The sequence below is a fragment of the Panicum virgatum genome, chromosome 7K, assembly GCF_016808335.1.
Source record: "Panicum virgatum strain AP13 chromosome 7K, P.virgatum_v5, whole genome shotgun sequence".
NCBI lineage: Eukaryota > Viridiplantae > Streptophyta > Magnoliopsida > Poales > Poaceae > Panicum > Panicum virgatum.
In genome coordinates, this window is record NC_053142.1 from 49,719,941 (window position 1) to 49,738,346 (window position 18,406).

An 18,406-nucleotide genomic window follows, 5' to 3' on the forward strand; every position below is an offset into this window, starting at 1 on the left:
AGTACTCACATCTTGGTTACATGTTGGGCCATTTGGAATGCTAGAAGAAAATTTATTCATGAGGGGATTATGCAAAGCCCCTTCTCAATTATGACCATGGCCAAGCGCTTAATAGAAGAATTGGAGTTTGTGAACAGAACCCAATTCAAGGAAACCAGCAAGTGTCAGCCAAGATTAGGATCTCAATGTTGGAGAGCTCCTGAGAGTGGTTTCTCCAAGTTAAAAACAGATGCTGCTGTTAGTAAATCAGGTTCACATGGAGTTGTGGCAGCAGTTTGTAGAGATAATCAGGGGGCTTTTATTGCATGTAGTGCTTTGGTTGTACAGAATGTCTCCGATCCCGAAACTCTTGAAGCAATGGCTTGTTTGGAGGCGCAGGCTCTTGCAGAGGACTGCAGAATAAATAAAGTGCTGGTGGCATCAGATTGTCTCAATGTTATCAATAATATTAATGTAATGCCCCGTTGTGTTTATATGATGGTTCTTCAGGATATTCATCAGAGATCAAAATATTTTGACTGTGTGTGCTTCGCACACGAAGGTAGGGAATCAAATAGAGAGGCTCATTTCCTTGCTAAATATGCTTGTACTCTAGGGGTTGGCCGACATATTTGGCTTATCTCTCCTCCTATTTTTATTGATGTAAACACTCAAAATTGAGTAATGAAATCCCTACCTTCCTCTAAAAAAAAAATAGTGGGAAGGCAGCAGCGTGGGCGACGACGACGCATGTTGCCAAGTGCCAACTGATGCTCTCGAACTGCTGCATCGTTGCAGCAGGGTCAAACTCTGCCACACTAGGAAAGCTGGGCAAGTAAGGAAATGGTAGCCAAGAGATGAAGAACACCGTATCAACGCTACAGCCAAATAACTGAAAGCACTTGAATATCATAGCATCTAGCAGAGAGCGCAGAGCATGTCAAAAGCTATTGTTCATTTCGTCAGTATAGATAGAAAACAATTGGAGAACGGTGAATACCACTAACACAAGTGCGCATATCGAAGGAATGAATATAGCATAATCATTGATTATTGTTCCAATATCAATTTCCATAAACATCAATCGCAGTTCGGCCGAACTGCGCGGCAAGGCGCTTAGCAGAGCTAGCTGAATCTTACATATATAGTATGTAAAAGCAAATTTGGCAGCAGTTCCGTGAACAACTGAAACCCATTTTTTCAGGCTTATGTACAGGAGCACCTATTATACAGATACACTTAAAACAGCGGCGGCCGCACCACGCAATGTCTTGGTCGATTAAGCACCGGGTGATCGTTTGCAGGAGCTCTGATCACCGTGGCTGTTGGCGGCCTGATATCTTGTGCTGGAGATTGTTCAAGCGCTGCTCTTCATGCCATCAGCTGCGTTGCCAGAGAAAGCCCAGTGCGGCTTGGCCAGGGTGCGCTTCAGAGCCTTCACTGACAGCGGGCTGTCCTTGGCCTGCTCGTCAAGCAGCGAATTGCCAGTTAGAACCAGATCAAATTTACAATGATTTCGTAGCCAAGTTAAGGAAAACATCATAAGATGATCCGAGCATTTACCATGAGGCAGGTTCCCTCCTTGACGTTGCAGATGGGGTAGTCATGGGGGCAGCAGCTGTAGTGATCGTCGCAGCAGGTGGCGCCCTCCAGCGGGCAGCAGCCCCAGGAGAAGCAGTACTTGCCGTACTCGTAGATGCAGCAGCAGGTGGTGCTGTCCGGGCAGGAGTAGTAGTTGTCGCAGACGGCGGGCGGCGGGGTGGGGGATGGCGGCGTCGGGCCGGGGTTCGGGGGGTTCGCGCCCTTCTTCAGAGGGTACGATGGCTCGACGGCGATACCGCACTTGCCGCTGGACGCCTTCACGTTGCGCTCCATCCGGATGTAGCCGGCCTCGCCCCAGCTGGACCCCCACGAGTTCTTCACGATCCAGTAGTCCTTGCCGTTCTCTGTGCCGTAACCGACGGCCGTGACACCGTGGTCTAGCGCTGTTCCGCATCTTCCGGTGAAGATACCCTGGGAGATCGCGAAATGATGATCAGTACACGGCAGATGATTCATGGAAATGGTAGCAGTAGTAGCAACAATGAAAGATTAGATAGAAAACCAAAAGATGTTGACGCGGATGATTTTGTCAGAAAATGCCCATTTAACTTTATCAGAAGGAAAGACATATTCAGAATTTTCTGTCCAACTTTGCTGGAAGTTGATGATAGCTCACACCACTTCCTCCACTATGATACTTACAGAAACTACTCACTTTCAGAAAGCCCTTACAAAACACAATAAAACTTTCACGTAACCATTAAAAATGTTTCACAAAGAGGGGGCAATACACTCTTTGAAAAACACGGAGGATCATTGTCGTGTGATTTCTAGGGTACCCACAGCCGGGTGGCGGAACGCACCCGCCTATTCCCAGAGAGGGAGTGCTCGGGGAGGTACTAGGCGATTGGGCTGATCTAGCCCTGAGATAAGTACACAAGAACACACGATCTAGAGTGGTTCGGGCCGCCGGAGCGTAATACCTAGGGATGACAATGGGTACCCGAAACCCGAGTACCCGACGGGTTTTACCCGATAAGAAGGCGGGTATGGAATGATTTTTCTACCCGTGGGTACATTATTGGACAAAATCCTATACCCATTGGGTATGGCGGGTACGGGTGTGGGTTTATACTACCCATACCCGCCTACCCGTGGGTAAGAAATACCCGCAGGAAAAACAAATAAGCCTAAGTATCTAACTCATTTTAGCCCATATGACCTATGAATTTAGCTCAAATCCAATTAAACCCTCCTAGTATATATATTGTTGAACCCTCTCTAACTCATGTTAACCCATATGAGCCATTAACTTATTGAAATGAATCTTGTAATGATTTATTTTTCATGTGAATGTCTAATATTTATATGTAATACTCGGGTATGATTTCGGGTGTGGGTTACCCGGCGGGTAAAAATTACCCGACGGGTACGGGTATGGAATCATTTTCTTACCCGTATGCGGGTACGGGTAACCCGACGGGTAAAATTTAATCCTAACGGGTACGGGTATGGGTGGCCACTACCCGACGGGTATATACCCGTTGCCATCCCTAGTAATACCCTACGTCCACTGTGAGAAGTTTTGATCTCTGTTGTGTACGAGTCTATCCTCTGCCGGGCCTTGGCTCTCACCCAGCTTGAGTTTCCTTCTAGCGGGCGGCCCCTTTTATAGACCAAGGGGGCGGATACATAGGACGTTGGAGCCCCGACAAGTGGGCCCAACGTGACTGCGCAGCATACTACGCAGAGTATTTAGATAGGTACAGTGGTTACGAATCTTTCCTCCGATACGCTCCCACGCCCTGCTAGCGCTACAGTGGTATTCTCTTGTCCCGTCACCAAGGTGTTCGTTGGGGGAGCGTAGCTTGCGGCGTAGCCTGTGGAGGCTATTATGTAGGCGTCATAATGGGTGAAGCCGAGCCGTCGTATCAATCTGTTATGGCAGACTTGGCAGACGCGGCGCCAGCAGCTCCACTATCTTGGTAATACGCGTTCAATAATGAATGCCGCGGTAGGTGAGCCTTAATAAGGAGACCAAGCAGCTTTATATACGCGTCTGGGCCTGTTGACACGTGGTGGCCCCGGACCACCCCGAGGCGGGGTGACGATTCCTTTCCTTGGAGAGGGGTCCGGTTACTATACAGGGGTCCCGAACCCCATGGGGGGTCCGGGATTCCCTGGGGATCCGGTCCTCTTCGGGAGGAGGTCCGGAGCTTCCAGCCGTTCGGACTGACCGCCAGCTTTTCCCGGGACACGTGGTGCTCCCGGACCTTTCCTAACCAGGGGAAGGTCCGGACCGCTGTTGGGTGAGCGGGGCTCCGGACCGCAAGGGTCCAGCTGCTGGACGTAGTTAAGGATAACTATAAGGCTCTTGCCTAGACGCAGCAAGAGGGGGTACCCCAGTCCTGGGGTACCGACAAGCATGATTTGTGTGGAGTGGTGGGGCACTGAAGAACTATTGTATGCCAAAAGTTGTCTAACTATAGTCGGATTGTACAAAACTAAGCCAGGGGTATGGACAAGGTATCATAATTGGTGTAGTTGCGGCGACTTACAGAGTGAGAGCAGAATCATTCCTACTTATGAAAATAATCTTGGCTAAAGCGACATGAAGGACACAATTTTAAATCAATAAGGTGACTCGACCTAACATGTTCATATCTTCCAAGTCAGATGCACTTTATTTCTTTCTCCATCACGGAGATACCATCAACCCACTGTGCCTACTGAAAATCAAATACTAGATGATTGCATCTCTGAACTTAACCACATGACAGATGAATCCAACAGCAAGGTTAGTGACCATTACCGAGCTGTAGAGCTGAAATGCTCTGCCACTAGCCTCAATTGCAACACTGACGGGCTGGTTCGCAACGGCCTTTTGCAGACTCTTCTCGCTGTTCACCGGTACATCTTCATAGCTGTCAATGGTAACAACCTTTGCATTTTTCTGCGATCAAACCGAACACATATAAGCAACGAAAAGAAGAAGAAGAAAATGGTTGACGATTCTTTGAAATTCAAGGGAAAACCAAGTAGGCGAAAAATACCCTGTTGACATCACACCGGTTGTCAGTGCCCTTGTAAGGGTAATCCTCCTCCGTGTCAATTCCACCGTTGTTGATGATGAACTCAAACGCGTAGTCCATCAGACCTCCATTGCACCCCTCGTTGTATGAGGTGTCGCAGTCAACAAGCTCCTGCTCAGATAAAGAGATCAGGTCGCCCGTCACAATCTGGTTGATGCCTTCCACAGCTGCTATTGTTGAGAAAGCCCAGCAACTCCCTGGAAGAGAAAAACACAGATCAGATTTCGACATCAATGTATCATTGTTTTATTCTAACAATCAATAAAAAAACGTAGCCAAGTAATGACATAAAGGTGGAAAATAAAAATAGTGGAGGTTACTCATCACAACACGATGGAAAATATCTTCATGCACATACTACTTTTTAGTAAAAGAACAAATTGGTGGTGATGAATAGGGAGACAGGTGAGTAGGTGACCAATAGGAACGTCAAGTGGTCCCAAGAGCCGTGATGAAAGTTGTTTCCAAGAGCCTATCTTGAATCTTGGAGTGAGCTTAGCGAATAAGAGAAAAAAAGACTATCCATCAGCCTTATCAGCTTGACAACGACCTTTACTAGTGCAAGATATTTTTTCTCGAGTGCTCCTTCAAGCAGGGTCACTGGAGTTCACAAGGACAATAGTCAGTGGAGTCCACGTTCGATGAACCTACTTCCTTTGTATCTCCCCCCTTCCATGCAGGACCATAAAGATCCATACAAACATCGGCCCCTCCTGCCTCCTTCCGTGCATCGTTACAGTTATTATACTAGTCACGCACATGAGTACATGGCACAGCACCAAGTTATGGTAAATCAGACAAGAGCAAAATTAGCTAGACAATTTTGCAGGTTACAAAGAATCACTCAATATCCCAGCTCTAGAATTGGAGAGGTTCTTAACGATTGACTTCATGATATGGTGACTTTGCCACTGACATATGGGACCAGGTACCGTCAGGCCCACAAGAATTGACACAAACTAGTATAGTAGCCAAAATAAAATATTTTTATTTTGAAGACTTGTATTTGCTAGGCGTGACTCTCCCGTCGAATTTAGAAGCATGCTAATCTTTGCAAACTCCATCGATTTGATGCATAAGTAACTAGTAGAGTAGTGTATGCGTAATCTCGCCGTTGACCTTTCAGGTAGAAGATACAAGTCTCCTACTTTATGTGTATGTGCAGATAGCTAGATACTAATCAAAAATAGTGTGAGTTGACTAATTAACTTGACGATTTTTCATTAATCGAGGATGCAAGACCGGAGAATCTTGGCTTGTTCAAGAATCATGGAGGGCAGCTTTTAGCAGCAGCAGGGGGAGGATGGATACGGTTAGCTTACCGCAGCTGCCCTGGTCCTTGATCTCCGCGACGGCGCCCTTGGCCCTCCAGTCGACGGATTCCGGGAGCTCCTCGTTGTCGTCGGCTTGGTACCTGGCGCTGAGCTTCCTCTCCCTCTGCGGCTTGGGCCTGACGCCGAGGTAGGTGGCGCGGTACTCGTCGTTGGTGAGGTCGGCGAAGCGGTTGAGGCCCAGGCGGAAGGAGTGGACGCCCGCGTCGGCGGCGGCGTTGTGGGCGTCGATGTAGCGGAGGTTGTCCCTGAACACCTGGTACCGGCGCTCCTCCTCGCCGATGGCGTTGTAGGCCCGGCCGTGCGTGGCCATCCACTCGGCGTACATCCGCCGCGTCTCCTCCTCGCTGCGCTCGCCGTAGGACACGATCGACATGTCCGCCGCCGCGGCCAGGGAGACCAGCAGCAGCAGCGCCGCCGCCGCGAACGACGCCGTGGAGGAGGTGCCCATCTCCGCTGCTCCGAGAAGGCGACTAGCTGAGGAAGAGGAGGAGGGAGCAGGTGGACGGGGAGCTGCGGAGTGAGAGGGAGAGGAGGTGGAGGCCTTCCTTTTTCTTCCCATGACGGGCTGGTGCTGGGGTCGCTTTATACAAGTGGGGGCACCGGAGTCGCGGGCCCAGATTCCGCGATCCCGTTGGTTTTTTTTCCTCTGCGGCTATCATTTTGGCTATTTTTAACTACTGGACCAATAGTTCCAAAAAAAAAACTACTGGACCAATAGGATTTTTGTTTCCGTTGGGTTTTTATTGCTGGTGGGGGCCGTGGCGTGGCGCGGACGTGGACAGGTTGGATTGGATTGGATTGAATTGAAGACGAGCAATAATTTCTCTTTACCTTTTGTTACCAGGGTAGGCGCGATAGTTTTTCTGTGGCGTGTCGCTGTGAAATGTGTTTAGCAGCGTACTAGTCCAAATGGTAATGCGAGATTAGTCAGTTTTTTTTTGGAAAAAAAATTAGAGACGTGGGGGTGTCGTGTGCATACAGACACACGGAGGAGTGGAGAAGGGTGGTGACGAGGTGGTAACCTGGAGGTGGATGATTTTTGACTCTGTCCAGTGTTTCGTTTGTGGTTTACCAGTTTATTAATCCGTTCATGTAGCAGCTGCCATAGTTTAAACTTTAAAGCTTTATTAACTAGTCGTACGCCGGATACACCAAACGAGGAGAAAACGAGGGTCGTCTGCGGCTGGATTAGCTGAACGACCCACGAAGCGTAGTACTGATCGATCCGTGTCGGAGTGCACTTCTTCGTGTTGATCTGACGCGTACTGCACGGCAGTCGGCAGAATCTTTTCACCACTAGCAAACCGGTTAAACAACGTCTCAAGAAAAAGAATAAATAACGTCCGTTCTGTGGTATGGCACGTAGAAGTGGCTTGCACACATTGAACTCTAGCTGCTGCAAGGCCACATGCCCTGGCAACAGGGCATGGTCCTACGGCTACTTGGCCCTGGCAATGGCAGGCAGTGCAGGAGGGACGAATGGAGGAGAAGGCGGCTAATAAGTGGACGGAGGAGGGCCAAGCCAGGTAGCCAACCCCGGGTGTGCGGCCCGGAACGCGACGTGCTAACCACTGTAGTGTAGGGAAGGGAGCGGAGGTGCCAGCCTGTGGATGCTTTTCCACCATGGGTGGGCATGCCAGGGCATGGAAAATATGGAATCCGGCGGTCGTTGGGGATGAAGAAGAGATGAGATGAGCGCCGGCCACCACACGCGACGAGGGACGGATTCCTCATCGGATCGTCTGCGGTGTAGGCGCAGCGGACCGGCGGTACGCGCAGGGTATCCTCGTGCGCGTCCGGGCTGCATTTGCATGCCACAACTGTACATTCCAATTATCAGCCCATGGATTCATGATCGCGTTAGAATTAGATGGTGCCGATAAACCATATTTGCACATTTTTTTAGGCTGCCCTACCTTGTGCCATCAGTAACAACATCACCTTTCTCATCACAACAACACTGATTCTAGAAATGCAGGATCAATCTTGTCTCCGGATTATCAAAACATGTCTCATATAACCTACTACAAGTAACGAATTGTAATATGTTTTGTTGGGGATTGGACCCTCGGTAGAGCACCCGGAGGTTAATCCCGCCCCCGAAAACATCTCTTTGCATGTCTGCAGGGCTCCGGTGCCGGGAGACAAAGTACCCGAAGGGTGATCGCCGTCTGCAAGGGTGCCCAGAGCCAGGGAGCCCACCTTCGGGAGGCCGAAGGAGATGGTCGACTGCCCAGAAGTCTAAGCTCGAAGGCCAGGACCTGCGAAGGGACAGTGGGCCCACCTTCGTCTGCGAAGGTGATGGCTGTTCGCTAAGAGTGAATAACGTCCGGGGGAGAAAGGCCTGTGAAGGATCCTGAAGCCCGAAGCGTATCAAGCACGGAATACAAACCGGACGAAGGTTGCTAGGACCTTCGTCAAGATCTGGCATGCGTGTAAAATGTGAACACGAGAGAATGTCGGATTTGTACACTTCGCACATTGTAATATTACCCAAAAACCAGTTATAAATGAGCTGTACATGAGTTGGAAGGGGGCATTTTGGGGATATATGGCCGAGGGCCAGGGGTATAAATAGCCCCCTCGCTCCACAGTGTAAAGGGTTGAATTTTCCAGTTATTATTGGAGAATTAAATGCCTACTTTCATTGTCATTTTTATACTGTTCATGCTCCCTGTTTGGGCATCTAAGAAGCAAAGATCCCAACAGCGGCGCCCACCGTTCCAGCTCGAAAAAGAACCTTCGATGTCTCCACCGAAGAGGAAAGCCCCCGCCGGCACCACTAGCAAATCCACTCAGCCTGGCCCTGTCCTCGTCGGCTCTCCACTGCAGCACGAAGAAGCCAACCCACGAATTGAAGACATCACCATCGAAGCTGTTCTTCATGGAGATCCGGTTGAAGATATCGAAAACACCGAAGCTCATCAAACCCAATCCGCGGAGCTCACAGAAGCAGCACTCAAGCTCAAGGCTCTTGAAATGAAGAAAAGGAACATCGAAGCTCAGCTCGCCACCAAAAAGAGGGCACTGGACCAGGCAAACAAGCTAGTCGAGGCCAGGCGCAAACTAGCAGAAATGGAGGCAGAAGTTGAGAATTTGCAGAGAGCATAGCAAGAAATGTCCGAAGGTTCTGCCCAACAAGAAAATCGCGTCATCCACCAGACAACCTTCGCTCACAATGAAGACCGAAGGCCACCACTGTTCAACCTCTCATTTGACCCGACCTCGCCACTTTCAGTCGCTCTGTAGCGAACTTCATGGCTGCTCGGCTACAAGCCCACACAGCTCCCCAAGTACAATGCTACAACTGATCCAACCCAGTTCCTCATGGCCTACGAAGCAACCATTGCTTCGGCCGGAGGTGACGACTCAACCATGGCCAAGTCCTTCATCATGGCTTGTGAAGATTCTGTGGCCAACTGGTATTCATACCTTCCCCAACAATCAATCAATAACTGGCACCAGCTGAAAGGAAGGCTCCTCCAGGACTCCTAGGGTTTCAGAAGGCTAAATACCAACACTGTGAAAGACTTCAAGTGCCCACAGCATGACCGCGAGCCTCTCTATGACTATTTCCGGAGGTTCGTTCAGAAGAAAGCTCAAATCCCAAACTTCCCAAAGAAAGATGCGATTGAGAAATGCATCAAAGGTCTCCTGCCTGGCCAGCTTGCTTCTCATCTCACAAGTATGGGTGGGCAAAATACCCGAAACCCGAAGCTCGAACCCGAAAAACCCGAGACCGAACCCGAACAACCCGAACCCGAAAAACCCGAACCCTAATTCGGGTTCTAACCCACGGTACCCGAAATTATTACGGGTAGTTCGGGTATTGGGCCAAGGTACCCGAGCTACCCGAAATACAGCCCAGCCCATGTATGTTTACTCATTGCACTTTGTAAGCATCTAGGCCCTCAAGGTATGTTTCGGTGATTAATGACAACCATTATTGTGACTAATGAGTTTGTGCAGCTTAATAGATCATTATCGCTCATTTGGTCGTATGTCAAAAGAGGCCCCTCAATTTCGGTCATTCAAAAAGGCGATCTCAGTTTTTAACTTATATTTGTCAAGGCTAAGGATCTTTCTAGTCCTAAGTGTCACAAGGTTGAGAAGGACACTTAGGTTAGTATAGGTTTAATAGTTTTGTAGTGATCGCACTATTAAGAGGGGTTCATGAGTTAGTAGCTTGATCAAACTTGAGTTGGGCCTAGACATATTACACACTCACTCAAAAACAGCAAAAGATGGTCAATAGAAGTCAACACAACTCTTGGAAGAAGAAACAATCAAAGTCACATTCGAATCCAAGTCAAAACAGCCGAAAACAAAGAAAATCAGTAGCACCGGTTGAACCGGTGCACAAGCATCGGAGCATCCGATGCATGGCGGAAGGACCGATGCCCTGTCGGTCCATCTTCTCTGGATGAAGGCAGATATCAAGTAAAGCACCGGTTGAACCGATGGTCAAGAACATAAGCACCGGTGCAATGAAAGTCCTTTGTTCCAGAGAGCATGTTTTGATGGATTCCAACCTCTCTTCAGCACCGGTTGAACCGACGCTCCGAAATCAAAGCACCGGTGCAATGAAAGTCCTTTGTTCCAGAGAGCATGTTTTGGTGGACTTCAACATCTCTTCAGCACCGGTTGAACCGATGGTTCAGAAACAAAGCACCGGTGCATTGGATGTACTTTGTTCCAGAACGCTTGTTTGAGTTGATCAGCGAACCTCTTCAGCACCGGTTGAACCGATGCACCTACGGAGCATGCACCAGTGCAATGACGCAAGCGTGGATACTGTGTCAGAACTCCAACGGCTACTTCTTTGACACAGAGAGACCGGTTGAACCGATGCCCATATTTTCTATACCGTCGGTTCTTCCGGTGGTCACGGTTTTTCTGCAGAAAACCTCCAACGGCTATGTGACCTCCTCCACTCTATATAAGGGTACCCCCTGGTTCATTTCAGTTGCCTTTTGACACCTTGAAAACCTGAGGCCACCCTTGAGAAGAAGAAATAGAGCTTTGAGCAAAAAAAAAAGAGAAGATCTAGTGCTTAGTTTGTGCTTCAACCTTGAAGAACTCATCCATTGCAAGTGTAGCAAGTGAGCTTGAGCTAGGGCCAACTGAGTGTAGGTCAAGTGAAGGCTTAGGAACTTGTTACTCTTGGTGTTTGGCAGCACCTAGACGATCTTGGTGATCGAAGTGTTTCTCGCGGAGCTTGCCAAGGATTGTGGGAGCCCGGAGAAGAAGATTGTACGTGGCTTGAGCTCCACCACGCCGGGATGGTGAACGGAGACTCTTAGTGAGCGCCCAAGTCTCGGTGACATGGGAGGTGACAAGACTCTTAGTGAGTGTCACAACGTGGATTAGGGGTGTGTGCCAACACATCGACACCACGGGAAAAATCCGGTTGTCTCTTGCACTCTCTTTCATTTCAAGCACTTACTTTCATGCTTTCTTTCATGTGCTTGACCCTAGAGATCATAGCTTAGCTCTACCTTGCTTAGTTTCATATCTTTGTTAGCTTGTGTAGTTTGCTTTGTTTAGCCGGTTGGTGAATTGAGCCTTACTAGCCTTGCATAGGTTAAGGTTGTTTTATTGCTTTAGAATTTTGAAAAAGGCCCAATTCACCCCCCCTCTTGGTCCATCGATCCTTACAATTGGTATCAGAGCCTCGTTGCTCATTTGAATCATTAGGCTTCACCGCCTAGAGCTATGGCCAAGATGGGAGGTTCGCCGCCTCACTTCGAGGGCAAGAACTTTGCCTATTGGAAAGTTCGTATGGCCGCATACCTTGATGCGATTGCCCCCGAAGTGTGGTTGGCAACAAAGACCGGGTTCACCGGAACTCCCACCACGGAGCAATTAAAATGGAATGCAAAGGCTAGAAATGCAATTTTCGAAGCCATTAGTGAGGAAGTCTTTGCTAGAGTAAATGGCATGGACTTAGCAAGTGATATATGGAAAGAGCTAATTGAAATTCATGAAGGCTCCACAAAAGTCCGTGAACAAAAATATCACTTGTTTAGAGCAAAATATGATTCTTTTAAAATGCTTGCTCATGAAAATTGCAATGATATGTATTCTGTAACACCCGGTTTATAAAAGAACATAAACCGAGCAATCATATACGTGCCAGGATCAAGTCACACGTATATACAACAGAATGAACAGTATATCATAGCACATATCACGTAAAAAGATATAATAAAGCGAATACGAATGCTATTTATTACATTAATGACAAAAATGTCTGATACAGCGGAAGCGAAGTACAAAATACGAATAAAGCTCTCCGAAGCTGAAGCAGGGCGCCACAGGGACGTCGACTGGGAGACGAACACCTAGAAGTCCTCGTAGTCCTGGTAGCGCTGGTCGAACTCCCTCGTGTCGGCAGGAACTGAGCAGCAGTAGCGTAGCCAAGAGGAAAAAAGTAGAGAAGAGGCAAGAGTGAGTACACAACTTGTACTCAACAAGTATAACACAAACTATGAGGCTCTAGGCTGGCTGACTCAACTGCATTAGCTTTTAAGTGTTGGCAAGATTTTATTAAAGCTATTTACTACGAGTTGATGAATTACCATTAACCCAGTTACATAGTAATTAATCAGAATTAATTAAGAAACTACTAGGAAACAAACCAAACCAAGCCACCAAGGTAACCCCGAGAAGCACCTCCCTCGTCGGAAGGAGATAACTTCACTAATCAAAAGGAGGATATGGGCCGCTCATAACCGTGAGCACGGCTAGTATACCAGTTTTACACTCTGCAGAGGTTGCACATCTTTACCCACAAGTCGTGAGCTACGCCAGTTGTTCATCACACTTCCTTAGGTGAGATGGCCAGCGACTCACTACGAGGCCTTTAAAAAGAATCTCGTTGGTAAGGCGTAACCGCGAGAGTTAGGTCGGCGACGATGGGGCCCACCTCCGGGGGTACAAGCACAGGAGCGCAATCCAAGCACAGACCAAGCCGGAGGAGCAGGGACCATTGAAGCTTACTACTCTTGCCCCGCAGGTAACTTACTCCAAACCAAAAAGATCTAATTATTACGCCAAGTCTATCCCATTCCAGCCTTGTGGTAGCGCTGTTGTCCCAGGTTGTCGCTCTATGAACCGGTCCTTATGGAGAGTGGCCAACCAAGCACTAAGCACCGTGCTGGCCCCCTAAACCATGTTTCTACAAAAGCCAATTTTAATGAGACGTGAGCCACTCAAGCCACACAGAGTGCCACTCTCAGAATTAAATTCAAGTAAACCATTAATCAAATTAATTAAAAGGGACCAAAGTGTGTTATAGCGCAGCAACCTAGCACAACTAACCAAAATGCAACCCAAAGGTATATATAAAGGATATAAAGTGGCTAGGGAATCCTTAAAGGCATTCAGTATTAAAATGCAGTATGAAAATGTATTTAAAAGTGATGGGTTGTTCATGTTATACTTGCCTTCCTCGTACTGCTCCTGCTGCTGCTCAAAGTGCTCGGAAGACGGCTGCTCCTGGTACTGGTACTGGGGCTCCTCAACTGGATCAGCGTCTACTCACGAACACATGGCCAAAACAATGCACAGAAATAAGCATACAAACAAACATTAACAAAAACTAAGAAACAGTACATCAATACATAAAAACAGCAAGAAAAACTAAGCTAAAACTATTCTACGCGTTACAACGATCGCGTGGACGTAAAGAACGCTAAAAACGGAGCTAAAACGCGTAAACTAGGCCAAAAACAAGTTCTAGGGGCTTTTCTGCTAAAACCGAGGACCTAGACGTAAATAAACATTAATTCTAGGGGCTGACGCGCAAAAAGGACAGGTCTGGACGGCGGGTCCAAAAACTACAAAGTTCAGGGGGCTAAGTGTTAAAAACTGGGCTTCAGTGTAATTACTTTTACACTGGCTGGGATGGCGGGTTGAATACCTAGAAACCTAGGGGCTCTTTTGCAAAACCTGCAGGCGCTGACCGGTATTGACTTCGCTAGAACTGATCTGGACCGTTGGATCTACTCTCAGCGGCTCGGATCGGATCTAGACGCGGGGCGGCGGCGCTGGCGCGACGGGGAGCGGCGGCGCTGCGTTGCCGCGGCGGCGACCCGCCGGAGAAGGTCATCCCGGCGCTCCCGTGGCCGGTTCGGGCCGCGGTTTGGCTCTGAGGCATGCGCATGGCACGCGTAACCCACTAGAAGTGGTTGCGCGGGGCTGCGGGGTTCGTAGCGGGGTGCTCGGCGGTGGGGGCGGCTCGGTGGGGCGGCGCTTCGCCGGCGAGCGGCGCACCAGTACCTAGGGAGCGTCCTGGGCCAAAACATCTATCGCAACAAGGGCAAGGCGACCTGGGGGTGCTTACCGAGGCTCGGGATCGAGCGGGGCGGCCGTGTAGGGGTGCCGACGACGTTGACCGGCGGCGGGATCGACGTTGCGCTCGTGGACAGGGCGCTGTAGGGCTCCTCCAGGTCCGATGATTCGTCGGAGAGGTCCGTGGGCGTGCTGCCGAGATGCTCCAGGGACTACCTTGGCCTGCGGTCCACCGTCGGTGACCAATCGCGGCAGCGGGCAGAGTCTCTGTGCGGCGGAGCAAGGTGGAGGCGACGTGCTAGGGTTTGGGCGGCTGTGGCAGGGCGAGATGGTGGGCGCAGGGGGCCGCAGGGCGGTTTAAAAGGAGGGGCGCCGGGGATCTCGGCGTGCGGGCCGGGATTGACGCGCGGTGCTGGCTCGAGCGCTGAACAGGGCAGGTGGGAGAAGGTCGCGGCGGGGAAGACGGAGGGTCTGACAGTGGGACCGTGCTGTCAGCGAGCGAGCGGTAACGGCGAGCGCGCTGCGTGCGGGAAGGGTGCGGCTGACGCGCGGGCCCAGGTGTCAGCGAGGGAAGCGGGCGCGCGCGGGACGCGGCGCTGGCGAGGCGGAAGGGAGTACTGGGCCGGACGGTTTGAACAGGCCGTGCGGAAGCTGACTGGGTGCGCGTGGGAGCGGGCCAAAGGGGGAGGGGTTGGGCTGCTCACGGGCCGCGCGGGGGAAAGGAATTGGGCCGCCAGGTCTGGGCTACCTGGGTTGGGCTACTGAGTTTTGGGCCGGATGGGAGTGTGGGCACGGGCTGGGCTAGGGAAGAGGGTTTGGGCTGGGTTTGGGTCTTCCTTTTCTATTTCTAGTTTTCTCTCTTCTTTTCTTTTCCAAACACTCTCAAAACTATTTGAATTCAAACTAAATTTGAATTCAAACCCTATGCACTCAACCAATTAAAAATATGCTCCAGCATGAATGCACACACATTTTAACCCTAAGATAAATTTTAATTACTTATGGAACAAAAATTAGATTAAATGCAAGACTAAGCAAATAAATTCCTAGAAAAATTAAATAAAGCCAATTAAATTTATTATTAAATACTGAAATTTGAATTAGGGTGCTACAAATCCTACCCCCTTACAGGAATCTCGTCCCGAGATTCTGGGCTAGCTAGCAATGAGATCAGGATAGGTCTTCATCAACTCCTCTTCCTTCTTCTGGCAAGTCCTCCGAAAAGACATCCGGGAATTCAGACACCACGCGAATACCATCCGTGGGTATAGCCTCCATCTGATGAAGAAAACCAGAAGGTTCTATAGCACTGACTGTCACCTCTTGGCCATCAGATGCTGTCAAGTGAACTGCCTGATGAGCACCATCAATTTTGACTCCCCACTTGGCAAGAGTATCCATCCCAAGAATCACATCGATACCCTTGGTGTCTAGCACCCTCAGAGCAGCACTGAACATTGCCCCCCTTATGGCTATACTGACTCGAGGGCAAACAATATGGGATCTCAACTCTCCTCCTGGTGAAGAGACTAGCATATACTTCTTTAATGGGGTGGTGAAGAAACTATGCTGCTCAACATATGACTTGGTGATGAATGAATGAGTAGCACCAGTATCGAAAAGTACTGTAGCTGGATGGGACATTAATGCTGCTCCAAGGGCTTAAATTTATTATTAAATACTGAAATTTGAATTAGGGTGCTACATATTCCCGCTTGAATGTCATTGTCAAGGACATTAATGCTCTTGAAGTTTCCAAAATTGACAGTGGCTCCATCAACCGCAAGATTCTCATGCTCCTTCCGAAGCCCAAGTACAACATTATCAATGCTATGCTTCAAAAGGAGAATCTTGATACAATGGAAGTGGGAGAGCTTGTGGGCGAAATTCGCGCTCATGAAATGAGTATCCTTGGTATGACAGAAGAGCCAACAACAAGCAAATCAATTGCTCTCAAAACCAAGGCCTACAAGCACCGCAAGCTCAAGATGATCAAGCAAGAATCTAGCTCAAGCAATGAAGAAGATCATCATGAAAGCTCATCCGATAATGAAGAAGATGGGGAACTTGCTCTCATGATGAGAAAGTTCACACGCTTGAGCGACAAGATAAAAAAGAAGGGTTACAACTTTGACCCCAAAAGAAGGATGTTCCGGTATAGGGAAGATGTCAAGTACAAAACATGCTACAATTGTGGGGAAAAAGGACACATCTCTCCCGATTGCCCCAAGCCGGACAAGAGAAAGAAGGATAACAAAGGCAAACATCGCCATGATTCAAGCGATGATGAAGAAGATGAGAAGAAAAATAAGAACAAGAAGCTTGAGAAGAAGAAGAGCCATGACAAAAAGACCAAGCTCTTCCCAAAGAAAAGGGGCAACACCAAGAGAAGCTTCTTGGTGGAAAAGCAAGAGTGGGTGACCGATGTCTCATCAAGCAAAGAATCAAGTGATGAAGAAGACATAGTCACCATCGCCCTCACAAATGAAGAACCATCACTACCTCCACCTCCAATGTGCCTCATGGCCAAAGGTAACTCTAAGGTATGTGAGAGTGAAAATGATAGTGATGATGAGCTTGACCCTAATGAGTTTGCTAATCTCATTAATGAGTATACATCCGTCATCAAGAGGGAAAAGGGCAAAGTCAAGGTTCTTGAGAGCACTCGTGCCAAGTTAGAGCTTGCCCACTCCGATTTGCTTGGCAAGTACAATGACTTGCTCAAAAAGCACAATGAGTCACTTGTACTTGCTAAGCAAGTTGAAGAGAGCCACAAAAAGCTTAAACAAGAGCATAGGGAGTTGGTTCACAAGTATCAAGAACTTGAATTTGCCTATGAAGCAATTGACCCAAGTCTTGAGAACTTTGCTCATGAAACTATTGAGAAGGTCAATGCTTCTACTTCATGTGATGACCTACTCATTAATGCAAATGCTACTAATGCTTTGCCCGAGCTTGCACCTTCTAGGGAAAAGGAATTGATGGATCAAGTGGCAAGCCTCAAGAGTAGTGTGGAGAAGCTCTCAAGAGGAGAATACATCCACAAGGAAATTCTCTTCAACAATGCACGTGACTATGGCAAGAGAGGTCTTGGTTCATTTCCGGAGCCAAATCAAGGCACTACTCCTTCTCCGGAGATCAAGATTAGCTTCATCAAGGAAGTTGGATCATATTGCCAACATTGCCAAGTCACCGGGCACCACACTAGGGAGTGCACTTTACCATCACGTCCTCTTCCTAAATTACCCAAGAATTACTCTTCAATGTTTGAAAATAACCATTTTCTCTTGAGTAAAGTGAAGGGCAAGGTGAAGGCCAAATTCATTGGCAAACTCACTAAGGAGTCAAAGAAGAAGCTTCCCAAGCAACTTTGGGTCCCAAAAGCTCTTGTCACACATGTGCAAGGCCCAAAGCTTGTTTGGGTTCCCAAAACTCAAAAGTGAATTCTCATGTGTGTAGGTGAACTACAAAGCCGGTGGAAAACATTGGGTACTTGATAGCGGTTGCTCTCAACACATGACCGGCAATGATAGCATGTTCACCTCTCTTGAAGACCCCGGCGATCATGAACATGTCACCTATGGTGATAACTCAAGGGGGAAAGTCTTAGGTTTGGGTAGAATAGCTATCTCTAAAGATTTATCTATTTCAAATGTTTTGTTTGTAGAAGCACTTAGTTTTAATCTCATTTCTATTGCTCAATTATGTGATCTTGGACTAACGTGTACCTTTGACAAGAATGGTGTTGTAGTAACTCTTGAAGAAGACAAGTCAATGGTATTCACGGGGTTTAGGCATGGCAACATCTATTTAGTGGACTTTTCTTCAAAGCAAACAAGCACCATGACATGCCTATTCACCAAGTCTTCTCTTGGGTGGCTTTGGCATAGAAGAATTGCTCATATTGGCATGAGCAACCTCAAGAAAGCCCACAAGAGAGGGATGATCACCGGCTTGAAGGACGTCACCTTTGACAAGAACAAGCTATGTAAAGCATGTCAAGCCGGGAAGCAAGTTGCAACACATCATCCCATCAAGACGATGTTGTCTACCTCCAAGCCGCTCGAGCTACTTCACATGGATCTCTTTGGTCCAACTACATACAAGAGCATTGGTGGTAACCTCTATTGCCTAGTAATCGTTGATGATTTTTCACGTTACACT

At 48.4% G+C, this 18,406-nt stretch overlaps 1 protein-coding gene across 1 annotated transcript; it reads right to left on the reverse strand.

Moving 5' to 3' along the window:
• Window positions 1-997: 997 nt before the first annotated feature.
• On the reverse strand, window positions 998-6,500 carry LOC120641990 (oryzain alpha chain). The gene is made up of 5 exons (XM_039918360.1): window positions 5,936-6,500; window positions 4,575-4,810; window positions 4,334-4,474; window positions 1,543-1,992; window positions 998-1,441 (listed from the first exon to the last, which is right to left on the reverse strand). The coding sequence occupies exons 1-5, from the start codon at window positions 6,393-6,395 to the stop codon at window positions 1,337-1,339; spliced, it is 1,392 nt and encodes a 463-aa protein (XP_039774294.1). The 5' UTR covers window positions 6,396-6,500; the 3' UTR covers window positions 998-1,336.
• Window positions 6,501-18,406: the final 11,906 nt, after the last annotated feature.